General features: G+C 34.8%; 1 protein-coding gene and 1 long non-coding RNA gene across 2 annotated transcripts; one reads left to right on the forward strand and one right to left on the reverse strand.

The window, feature by feature from the left end:
- Positions 1-3,137: 3,137 nt before the first annotated feature.
- Positions 3,138-8,835, forward strand: LOC112516690 (nuclear transcription factor Y subunit C-9-like). Its single transcript, XM_025123885.1, has 4 exons — positions 3,138-3,242; positions 3,322-3,405; positions 7,580-8,337; positions 8,553-8,835. The coding sequence occupies exon 3, from the start codon at positions 7,580-7,582 to the stop codon at positions 8,327-8,329; it is 750 nt and encodes a 249-aa protein (XP_024979653.1). The 5' UTR covers positions 3,138-3,242; positions 3,322-3,405; the 3' UTR covers positions 8,330-8,337; positions 8,553-8,835.
- Positions 8,836-9,032: 197 nt separating this feature from the next.
- LOC112517190 lies at positions 9,033-12,253 on the reverse strand. Its single transcript, XR_003069647.1, has 6 exons — positions 12,046-12,253; positions 11,784-11,825; positions 11,539-11,609; positions 10,592-10,757; positions 10,333-10,416; positions 9,033-9,189 (listed from the first exon to the last, which is right to left on the reverse strand). It is a non-coding gene; the product is annotated as an uncharacterized LOC112517190 (long non-coding RNA).
- Between the last annotated feature and the right edge of the window lie 987 nt (positions 12,254-13,240).

Raw genomic sequence — 13,240 nt, forward strand, 5'->3', positions numbered from 1 at the left:
AACTGAAAGTACAGAATCACAAAAATACATCGAAAGGAAAAAGGAATTATCATCAAATCACTGAGAGAGATGATCAACAGTATTTATACTAAATACATTTCATTTTGGTAATTTGATTTAAGTGACATTTCTCAGTTTTATCGTGTTTATAATTATGATGAAAACTGTTTGAACTCACTAGGCGCTAAACCTAACCTTTTTCTTTATTGACGTGCATCAAATCCTTGGCAGAATGGTACTAGAGACATTGTAAAGTAGTTAGAGGCACGAGAAGAAATTAGCTACTCGGGGACATCTTTTATCTGTCGGAAAGAGCGACTGCTATTGGGTTTTAGTAATACACGTCCCTAATTGTAGACTTGTATAGGGTTTGGAATATATTATTTTGATGTTAATATTAGATTGTCATTATAGGTAATCAATTGTTGACTTATAGAAAAGGATTAAATCCTTATTTGATGTATTATAGAAAATTCTAAATTAGTCGTATTTTCCAAATTTGAGGGTGTTACATGGTCTCTCTTCAACTAGTCTTCAATTTCATTGAAGACTCTTTGATCAACATAAGACTTCACATAAGAAAAATCCTATCCATCTTTCTGAAACATAAGCTATATATCAGATTCCAACAAAAGACTATTTTATGAAGTGTAAAGATTCGGATAATATAGAAGACTTGGATTGTTTTGGTTTTCTGAAATCAAGATTGAATGAACATGTGAAAGGTTCTACTCGGATTCTTGAATTCAAATGAAGAAACAACAGATCGAAGATTTGATGCCAAAACACTTCACTTCCTAGGTTACAAATCTGAATCTTAAATACTGAAATGCGAACATGAAATCCGGTTTGTGAGGACTGAGTTTAGATAACAATGCTTTATATTAGATCCAAATATCAAACGCTATAACTCATATATTTATTCTAAGGCTATGACCAAGAATTATTTTAAGTGGAAGATCAGATGTATTTGTATTATTCTCAAATTAAATGGTTAATACAAACAACAATAATGTTTGAATATTAGTATATCACCCCACTAGCTTTCCCTCCCCACGGCATGATAATGACCTCTTGGAGGTAATCAACTTCCTGCCAATATTATGACCTATAGGAACTTTTGCGATTGATTTCATTTAAAATGATTAATGAAGAACACCGATGTTCATATTCACAAATAAAATAAAATTTGATTTCTGGATTATAAAGTCAATAATGATTTCATGGTAGAAGATTGGATCAAATATCGATGATTATCAAATATCCAAAAAACGATTATGAGAAAAATTAGGAAAAAGACTTAGAATATTTGATATTTTTTTTCATAATTATCTTAATTACAGTATTACATATGTCTTTTACTTAAATAAAATGTTTTGAAAATTAAAATTATAATATAATGAATGAGATTGTTTCTCGGTTTCTTAATATAAATGAGATTATCAGAACAATCGAGAGCATCACGTGTCTAGAACATTCATCATGATATTATAAAAACTAAGGGGACGTTTGGTTCGCAGATTATGAAGGAATCTGATGGAATTGGAATATTGAATTCCATTGACCAAATTTCATTCCCTCGTTTGGTTCATTCTTTTTCACGAAAAGAATCTTCAAAATTCTACAAATTCCACAAATAAAAGAATTTAACATTCCTCAGCAACTACATGATATTTTGATGGAATGAAATTCTCTATTTTCATAATACCAAATATTCCCTTAACCCAATATACTCTAATCCCATAAAACCCAATATGACCAGCGTCTACCACCTTCGACCACCGCCTATTCAAACCACCACCTACCACTACCGATTTGAACCACCACCGACCATCGCCATCTGAACCACCATAGACCACCATCGATCTGAATCACTGTCGACCATCACCATCTGAACCACCACGGACCACCATCGATCTGAACCACCGTCGACCATCACCGATCTGAACAACCAACGATCTGATCTATCGTCGATCTGGACCACCATCGAATTGAACCACATCCGACCATCGCCACCTAAAGCATCACGGACCACCATCGATCTAAATCACTGCAACCACCGGCGACTACCACCGATCTGAATCACCGCCGGACACCGCCAACCGCCAACGATTTGAACAACCACCGATGTGAACTACTACCGCCATCGCCGATCTGAACCACCGTCCATCTAAGCCAGCGCGGACCACCTTAATCTGAACCACCATCCATCGATTTGAACCACTGCGACCATCGCCATTTGAACCACTACGGATCACTATCGATCTGAACCACCGCCGACTACCATTGATTTAGTAACGTCGTTTGGCTTATGGTTTACATATTAAATAATTATTTTATTAAAGTATTTTTAGTTTTAAAAAAATCAAAATTTTCAAAAACATACATTTTGGTCATTTATCAATATTTCGTTCAAATTCCAAAGCTACATTCTGTGAACCAAACAGACAGATTCACTTAACAAATTTCATTCCAATGTCTGTCAACCAAACATGTAGTCAAACCTAATAACATTTTATTCCAATTCCTTCAAAGTCAAATTTCTTTAATAGATTTTATTTCATCCAAAAATATTTTGTAAACCAAACGCATTCAGTGGTTCCGAAATTGTAATGAAAGTGCGGTTTTCAACAAAACTTTTCTATGTTATATTTAGGGCAAATTGCATGAAAAAGTAACGTATTTTAACTTGATTCATATTTTGGGTAACGTGCTTTCAAAACTTCCATTTTGGTACCTAATATGTAAAGTTTTAAATATTTAAGTACCCGGGCAACCCGGAAAGACTAATTTTAGACAAAAAAAAAACTAATTTTAGATTTTAAAAAATCCACGTCACTGACCTCGTCAGCAGATAGTACTGAGTTGGATACCACATCACTCGCCACATCAGCATGATAATCGGTTAATACTTCAACCAGTTACCCGAGTACTTAAATGTTTAAAACTTTACATCTTACGTACCAAAATGAAAATTTTGAAAATACGTTACCTAAAATAGAAATCAAATTAAAGTACGTTACTTTTTCATGCAATTTGGCCTTATATTTATAATGTTTTTTTTAAGTATATTTATAATGTTTATAAAATGCGTTTTCCGTGTTAGATATAAATGGCAGAGAGCGTCTTAGGTATTTGCGTCGTTATTGTCACTTCTTTTTTTCGATCAAGTTCTCTGTCTCACTTCAAAACCCTAGCAATCTCTCCCTCATTTCGCTACTGAATCAAATAACCAACAAGAGGTTTGATCTCTATTTGCTTAAATTATTCAATTCATACGGGAAATTTATATGATTTAACTCGATCTGCTTGCTATTTCAGATATTTCTCTGAATCTCTTTCCATCGGGTTAGCTTTGTTTGAGGATTTGATCGAGTAGCTTGAAGTCACTAAAGAGAATACGAGGTATATTATTAGTTGTCTATGTATTTATGCCAAATTTTGGAGTGTTTCTGATATTTGATGAACTGCGTTTTTCTTTCTTTTTTTCTTTTTTATCCTTTTATATGTTTTTATGCTTAAATGTGCTGGTAAAGAACCATACTAAGCGATTTTGTAGCCTTGGAGATTAAAGAGCGCTGGGTATTTGATATAACATGATTAGTTACTAGACAGTGTTAGATATAGATCACTTCTCTAATTGTTTTTATTAAGTTGTTTATTGTTTCCTTCTTTAATCATGCACTCTTTCTTGCTATACTGTACTTGATTTAAGGCAATATAGATAGTTGTACGAACCATTTTCTGTTGTATTTAATGTTTCGTCTTCTTAAGCTTCAATTGTTTGATTCCCTTCCCTTCCACATTCTACCAAGGCAAGGATGCCTTCTTATATCGATCATGTATTCCTCCTAGGCATGACCTTATAACAACGAAAGTTTAAGATGATGAATCCCCCAATAGCCCATTCTGCGAGGCCCCTCCCCCCCCAAAAGGAACTGGGGGTCACTATGCCGAAAGCTAGAGAAACCCCATCCTTTTTAGAGTATATATGCATGCTGATAACAAGCATGATTTTCTTCAAAATTGGTTTTTTGAATATGATTCTAAGGTTAAGGTGTGCCTTTTTTCTTTTTGTTTTATTTTAAATCTCTATTTATCTCATAGCTCAAAAAGTTGATGGATTTGATTCTGAGGTAATTAAGCTAAAACAAGCATTTAGTTTTACCTTTCATGTGATGTCATTTTGATTGTTTTAGTTTGCTTTATGGCTAGATCTTCATAGTTTACAAGAATTCTGGTTCTCGGGTATTTATTAAAGACTATTTTGCTTCCATTCACTTCTACCTATAGCCCTACAACAATATGGTAATATCAAATCAATAACTTATAGAAAATGCAAACATTCAAATCTTAACTATTTACTGATGATGGGCTGGCAATAGATGGAAGTATTCTTTTCAACAGAAGATTTAATTTGTGTGAGAAGTGTGCATAAGTATAATTGCTGTATATAAATATTATATACTTACAAAAAAAAATTATAAGTTTAACTGATTTTGTTCGGCTGATATAAAGAAACATCAATAATTTGCTATATGCTTGCTCTCCAAATGGTAGTTTGCATATGTGGGTCATTACTGCAGGAGATATATATTTGCTTTTGTTAAAAAGGCGGAATTTAACCTCTATCACTTCCTAACGAGTGTTCAGCGATTGTTTAATAGTTCAACAAACTAAACATTGGTTGTAAGGGTTTTTGAATCTGGATCCCATGCTAACCAAATTAGTCATTATGCTGAAGAACATGTTGGACTATATGAATGAGTTAGCTTTAATATTCTTTCGAACTTGATTATCCTTTTTGTTCTTTGGGGTTTGTTCTGAAATCGTAAAATTGATGATTCTGTGATCTTTTTTGATATTTTCTTTCAACCTTTCGGAGAAAAACTCTAAAATTGAATTGAGGAAATGAAAGTACGATTGTTTCAGTCTATCCAAATTGTTGATGCTACATACCCAAAAAAATATCATGTTTGTTGCAACTTAAAGTTTTATCTTTTATGTGGAATCAATATTTCATATACTAATTACCAAAGTGCCTTGGGACACGTGATCATCATTCCATCTTTCTATATGCAGTTATTTTATAGGGTTATCGAACTGATCATTTGATTCATTTACTTTATAATGAAGATATGTTGGCTGTTTGAAAGTGAAATGACCTTTGAATTTTAAGATGTTTCAGATGGAAATAAACAATCTTGGTCAAGTATTTTTTCTAGCCACTGTTAGGGTTTAGTTTAAAAATGAAGGAAGAAAACAATAAGATGATTTTTTTTTCGTGCATGTGTATGTGTGTTTATGTTTAGGTTTCCTATTTCTGATTCTGTACTTTTTCATTTGTTACCATAAATATATCTTGCTTACTTGCTATTGTTGATTTTTTGTACTAAATGAATCATATTGAGGTTACAAGGCTGATTATGCATGAACTTTGGGGAGTATCTAGACTTTACAAAGCCTCTTCACAAAATGCAAGTGAAAGAGTGCAACTTCCCTTTGCAGACCTTGCAGAGTTCGTGGACCTCGTCTTATCAGCTTTAAGGAAGATGTTCATAGGGTGTGTTGTAGCATGATACACCCTGATGAATCATGTAGCATTGAATACTGTGATTATGAGAACATGTCACTTTTTCTATGACCAGGTCTAACATCAGAGTGTGTAAGAAAATCATATACTTTTTTATAATGGATGTTTCAGTATGGAGAACACAAAAAAGGTATAACATAAAGGGGGAATGAGTACCAACATTCATATTCAAAGAGGATTAGAGCACTTGAGATGGAAAGAATGAGTTTTATTACCTTTGATGTTTAGCTGGGAAAAGCAAACCGTATGAGTAGAAATTGACCCATTAGACTAGTTAATTATTAAATATTGGTTGTAATAGGAAATTAATTGTGGGTCAAATTCGTCATTAAATAAATAGCACACTAATCAACATGGGTCAAATGAGCAAAACAATGTGCAGCAATTAGGCTTTACAATTGTTTTATTAATGATGCAGTATTTTTTACCTGTTATTTCCTAAGATAGAATTATTTTCCGATACATAGGTTAATAATAAATTTTATTTGTTTTTCTGTTACATATATGTTCCTATCAATTTTCTTTTGGCAAAAATTGGTAAAACAAATGAAGGATGAAAAAGCATGTTGGCATCTAATGGAACCCAATCTGGTCAAATCCATCCTAACCCATATGGCTTATTGTAGAGAATGTATCCATTTAACTTGGCCTTTTGACCACAATCCTATCTTTTACCAGATCCGGCCATGATTTTTTACACTATATAAGCTTTGAATTGAAGTAGGATTAAGAGCAGTTGCTATAGGGAACACGAATTTCCGGTGCTTATGTAGTTGCTTTGGTTGTGTGCCTTGTATAAGATGCCAATATCATAGAACATACACGGAGTGCTATTATCTTCCGTATCTATCCAAAACCAAATAAAATAGCCAACAGTAGCATTAAATGATATAAGGCCTATTAGTAAATTGCACTAATAAATTGCATTAATAAATTGCATTAGATGATAATAAGTCCTATTAGCCAACGGTGATTGTTGTTGTTGAATTGAATCCTTAAAGTATTGCATTGGGTAACTCTTTGATGAAGTGATTGTTTTATCAAGAGGGAAGCTATTGCTCCTTTTTTTATTTAGTAGTATTTACCTTACATAGTTTCTTCAAAATTGTAACCTTCACATGGCATGCAAGCTACTAAAAAGGTCGATTTTATGAGGATCAATGAAATAATAAAAAGATATCTAGGGCCCCTGACACAAATAAACGCCTCACAAGTTCGATTTCGATCTTTTACAAGAGCAATTTGGTTCGTTATGGGGGTTAATAGAACGAATCACACTTTTATAATCCAATTGTTAAATCAATTGGGACATGAACTCAAATTGGAGAAGAATATGGTCCTTGGGTTCCTTTTATTCCTTTCGATCAAGACGGGGTAGTAGTGCTGCAGATTGTTGTAAGAATACCATAGTGAAATTGCTATAAACAACTTCATTGTGGTCATATCTTGTGTTTATTCTTTCTCTGTAGCAAATAAAAAGATTTCATCAAAATGTTTGACCTACATAAACTTGTCCCTTTCGAATTGTAGATTTGAAGGGTGCCCAAATGCTTAAGATAGGTTGAGGTTGGTTGTTTGAATGCTTCTTCATTTGTTTAGCTCCATTGGTTTGGTTTGGTTTGGTTTGATTTGATTTGATTTGATTTGATTTAGTATGTTGCCAATCCCCTTCCCCTTTCCCAACTCCCAATATAGGGATCCATGATGATGTATATGAATTAAATCGAGGTCGAGGTGATGATTTTTCATTACTCCATGTGACATATATCACATCTATTGGCATTAGTACATAGCATGCCGTTAAGACTATTGGTTGGTAATTAGTGATTCTGATGTCAAATGGGATAGAAGGATCTAGAACTAACCCCCTTTTTCATGTGTTATACTAATAACTTCTTGTCACTTGCAACAATTCTTCCGGTGGAAATTTGTTGCCTTTCGGGAACTGTAGTCATGTTATACATTGTGACTTGTTCATGCTTACAGATGGATCAGCAAGGGCATGGGCAGGGTCCAGGTATGGGGGCTGTTGGTTACAGTATGGCAATGGCACCATATCCGCCAAATCAAATGATGTCTGCATCAGTTCAGCCTTCTTCACAAACATCTGGTCCCGGTCTTCCTTCCCCTCCAGCACAACTTGCACAACAGCAACTAGCTTATCAGCATATCCACCAGCAACAGCAACAGCAATTGCATCAACAACTCCAGAATTTCTGGGCAAACCAGTATCAAGAAATTGAGCAGACGACTGATTTCAAGAACCATAGTCTTCCGTTGGCAAGGATCAAGAAGATAATGAAAGCAGATGAGGATGTGAGAATGATATCGGCTGAAGCACCAGTGATATTTGCGCGCGCATGTGAAATGTTCATCCTGGAGTTAACTCTGAGGTCTTGGAATCACACTGAAGAGAACAAGAGGAGGACACTTCAGAAAAATGACATTGCTGCTGCAATCACAAGGACAGATATATTTGACTTTCTAGTGGACATAGTACCAAGAGAGGATTTAAAAGATGAAGTAATTGCTTCAAGAGGTGGTGGACCCCTTCCTCCAACTGAGGGTCTTCCTTATTACTATATGCCGCCGCCTCCTCCACAAGTTGGTGCTTCAGGGATGTATATGGGTAAGCCTGTGGATCCTCAAGCCCTTTATGGGCAGCAGCCTCGTCCTTACACCATGTGGCCACAACACCAACAACAACAACAACAAGAACCGCAGGAAGATGCTTAACCAACCAGGTATTATCTGCTACACCAACTACATTGATTATATTACATTAATTTAAGGGCGAAGGATCGTGTGAGAAGGGAAGTTATTACGAAGTGTAAGAAGATATTTGAACCTCTAATCACTCTTAATCTCTTCTTACGTTTCTCATCATGACATCCCTTTTCACCTGAACCCAACCCTTGTTTAAAGATTATATGATAATATTAGTGTTACCATTTGACAGGCGAATGGCAATGGCGATGGCGATGGCGATGGGATGGGATGTAGCAGACGAAGACGGACTCTTGGGCATTTGTATTAATTTTTCATATGGTTATTAAGAATTGCTTACTTAACTATGTCTCTGTCCTTTGTTTGCTGTTCTATGACATGTGTGTGTGTGTGTGTGTGTTATATCTGGTTTTTTGGGAAGTGAAACCCATGCTGCTTGCTCTTTTCATGCAACTTGTTTATGCATCCTTTCCTTTTGTGGACTTCATTTTGTTTTCATAACATGGATTTGAAAACCTCGTGGCTTTACATGTTAATGTTTTAACCAAAATGGGCTCAATTTAGGTTATTTTTTTATTGCTAGTGGCCCAAGTTAAAAAGTTTAGTGTAAAAAAAGGGAAACGTTCAGAGAAAACCAAACCACCTTCCTTAAAAAATGGGGTAATGAGAAAAAAAACCAAAAAAAATGGCTATGAGATGGAAAGTTGGCATGTGAATAACTGTCACTGTCACTATTTCCCAGTGATAAGAATGGAGCATTTAAATAAATAAATGTAAAATACAGTTTAGAAAAATTAAACAATACTTCAATCATTCCTTCCTGCAGTGCTCCAAGCAGCAACATACATAACTTCTGTTTGGTTTCTGAGCTGTCACAAAGAAACATCAACATACATAACTAACAACGGTGGAATACTGATAATTGTACTGGTTAATTGGTATTTAAACATTGTAGCTAAATGTTTAAGCTAAATTAGACAAAAATAAATATAATGGACAAAGCATGCACAGGACGTCAAGTGGAGCAACCACAACAAGCAACACATTCAATAACAAAGAAATGGACCCAAACAAGCTAGTGTATCCCATTAGGATGTGTGAGCCTCTTATTTTCTATTTGCTTTTAAGCATCTACCAGCTTCTCACCCTCAGGTAGAGACCAGTGCATCTGGAAAGACACTGTAATTGCGCAAGCACAATAATAAGGAGATTATTTACGTGATATATTGATGGACGGTGGCGTCTTCCAGTTTTAGATTTTCAAGGGTGTTTTAGTGATCTTATTCAAGGGAAGGGTCAGTGGTTCCTTACTATGATGATGAGCATGCTCCAACAATGAGAATTTGCTTCACTTCTATATATCACTAGTAGGAGAGGATCTACTTATAGATGGACTAATTACAAAAAGGCCGTACTATCATTCATTTGCAAGTTTGACAAATGAGTTTTATTGTTAACCAATTCTACAAATATTTGTTTCAAGATGGTCTGAAGGGGACTCCAGAGGCGACTACAGATGATCCTCAGGAGGAGCTTCAAAAACCCTTATATCAAGCTGTTGTTAACATTCATGGGTCCTTTGTTTCAAGAAAGGTTATTTCGTTTATTCTTTATTGTAATATGTTTTTGGTTTAGTTTGTTTTTCTAGGAATATTGTCATTGACCCTTTTCTTGCTCAAGGACCGAAAGGGAGGCTCAAAACGGCCTCCATTTATGCAGCTGAAGGACCATAAAAGAGGCTCAAAAACGCCTCCTTCATGTGACATTGTTCTTATATTTTAGTATTTAATCATGCAATATTAGTTAAAACTGGAGGTCAAATAATCCAGTAAAGCAGTTCACGTTTGCAACAGATACTAAGCCTTGGACAGAACCAAATAAACAGCATCATTTCCCTCCACATAAAAACAACACAAGCAATACAAAAAACGCAGAAGATTTTAAATAAGGAGCAAAGTGATACATAGCAAGAGTTAATCCTAAACAAAAACAAACCAAACTGAAATAATTACCTCCATGGATGTGGAAAAGGTTGAAGTTGAAAAAACTGTTGGTATCTTGAAGAACGATTAAATTTAGACAATGAATTGAAGAACCTGATCAAACATCAAGGCATGCAGAAATATTATTAGAAGTGAAAGTTATAGAACTTTGCTTTCATGAGCTATGTAAATGGTAGTAATCTCTTGAAAACCATCGAGGGAAACTTTGAACCAAAATATGAAAATCTAAAAGGAATCAAAGTTACCATATCATAAAAGAAAAACTTACTTCAATCTGTCCCTTTTAGACCAACGTTTTGCTGACAGGCCCGTTTTCCAGTCGAAGTCAATTGACATCATCTTGATCGGAGATTGCTTAGTGTCCAGAAACTGGCATGATAATCACCAGCCTCTATGATCTGCATAGTGATAATTGTTCCAAGCGGTAAAGTTACCTATTTGAATCATATCACATAAGATCAATCTCCATCAAACCCAATAACCATTTACACTAATACGACCATTAAGAACATTTGTTTCAAATTTCACAGACCCCACAATGGCACAAATGCTTCAACAGACCCTTTAAGTACAAATTGTAAAGAGAATATCCAACTCCTCTGTGTATAATTAAGTAGTCATTGCATTTAAAGCTCACTTCCATACAGCTACTGAGCATATAAATTATTGAATTAAACTTGTACCCTCACCAACATCATTCACTCTATTTGAATGAAGACATCAAAAGCAGACTAATAATATTCCATTCTTCCTTAAATTAGATTCCTTTTTGGGTCTGAAGATCAAACCTAGCACCCTTTCAAAATAGAAAACTGATATTGATGTTTATGATCCTCTAGCTCCAAATTATATCATATTATAGTATCCTTTGCATAGATTGGTATAATTATACTGATTTTATCAAATTGATCAAAATGATTCTATTAATCTTGAAGCTATAAAAAACAAAGATTTGACTAAATTTGAGGATGAAGAACCAGTTTGTTTGGCAAGGATCAACTATTTATACCATTCTGCTTAGCTTTTTCATGGCAAATAAACTTCTTGCTTGCTAGAAAGCAATAAAAATATGTAGTTTGTGATAACAAGTGATTTTGGACAAACTTTAGAAAATATAACTGCATAAGGAATCATAGCACTTGGCAATTTTGGGATCAACTACTGGTACCATACTACCATTCAATGGACTCAGCGATATATGGATCATAACTGTACCTGACTATGTGTGTTAGGATGTTCTCAGAAGACATAGTAACTACAGGTATCTCTCTCAACGTTGAAGAATTCTAGCAAATGATTAACAGGCAGATTAATATCAGAAAACCAAGCTCTAATCAAGTACATGTGTGAATTTTGAAATCAGAACACAAGAGGCACGTAAAGGTGAGGAGTCTCATGTATAATCCAGAAGAAAAAAAGCACAAACAAAATTGAAATGAAGATAAATATAGATTACAAACCTTGATTTTCTTGAGCAGTTTAAATCTCAGACTTGGAATAATCTGTCATTATCAAGTTCAAACATCAAAACTTGAACTTACATCGAATTGAGAAGATATTTGTCTTCCTATAAACCTAGATATTGTAAAGCTCTAATTCTACTATCAACAACAGTAACTACCACAATCCACACAATTCCAATTTAGAGCTTCTACTTAAAATCAACCTATCTATCAAACAGGAACTCGAAAGGATAAACGGATTAATCTTATCAAATCATACCTTTGAAAATGAAACCTTGAGCAGTCTCTCGAAGACTTCCTGATCGGTGTTGGTGTCATCCATGGCGAGGACATGTAACTCTAATCAGAGAATTTCAAAGACCAGAGGGGATGGAGAGGGAGAGAAACGCAACAGGGGAAACCACTGAGGCAGAAAGGCCTTGCAAAGTCGCCAAACATGATTTTACCTTCGATTACATAGTTTTGTGGGATTTTAAAGGGATTTTTTTAGTGTATTTATTGATTTTGAATGATTTTTTCGATTCTTTTATTGACTTTAGACATTTTTTAGTTAGACATTTTTTAGTTGATTTTAAGAGGTTTTTTTTGAAGTTGGTAAAGATCGATTAAGGTTGTGGAGTCCCTTGTAAAAATTTATAGGGGATCTAAGTGAAAAGTTACAAAAAAAGAAAAAAAAATTAACCCTTGTAATTTTTTTTAATGGGTCCCTTCCTCTTATTCAGGGCGTCTTAATTTTCTTGAAGGTCTTGTTGCATCTGTTACCACATACTAGTATTATAGTTTTTAACGACTTGTTTGATCAATTGTTTATTTCCTCATTGGTTAGGCATCCTTTTAAGGAGATGAAGTAGATCACTCCAAACTGAAAATATGATATTCCCTAGTTTCCATTCATACTTTAATAAAGTAGGCCCTTCAATCACCAAGGACAAATGAACATATTCACTTTTCTGGGTTAAATAAGGTCAAGCTCATCAATGAAGTTAGTGATAATGACTAGATTTAGTCTGCTTGTTCCACTACCATATATTTTATTTGGGGACCGTCCAGTCGTCCACTGAACAGTAGAAGTGATCAATAGTCAACAGAACAAGAACAAGGTGATTGTTGGTTGTCGGTTGAAAGATCGAAGGTCAAAACTCAAAAGGAAGGGGCGTCTAGGCAAAGATCCAAAATACCTGGACAAAGAACCAAAATACCATAATTGATGTGTGGAGTCATTTGGATTTGGGTTCATGGAGAAGGTCATTAAGTCAGAAGGAAGGGCGAAGAACCAAACCGACAAAAGGAAGATCGAAGACGAAGGATGGGGTGGAAGAGATGAGAGATTGAAGCGTCTGAAATTTGGGCCCTAAAATTTTGGGGCCCCTGTTCTATATAACAGATGTAACGGGCCAATTGACGGGACTGCCCCTACTTCTTCCTAACTAAGTCCGCCACTATTCTTGGAAAAT

This window comes from Cynara cardunculus, assembly GCF_001531365.2.
Source record: "Cynara cardunculus var. scolymus isolate 2C chromosome LG 8, CcrdV1, whole genome shotgun sequence".
In the NCBI taxonomy this organism is placed as follows: domain Eukaryota; kingdom Viridiplantae; phylum Streptophyta; class Magnoliopsida; order Asterales; family Asteraceae; genus Cynara; species Cynara cardunculus.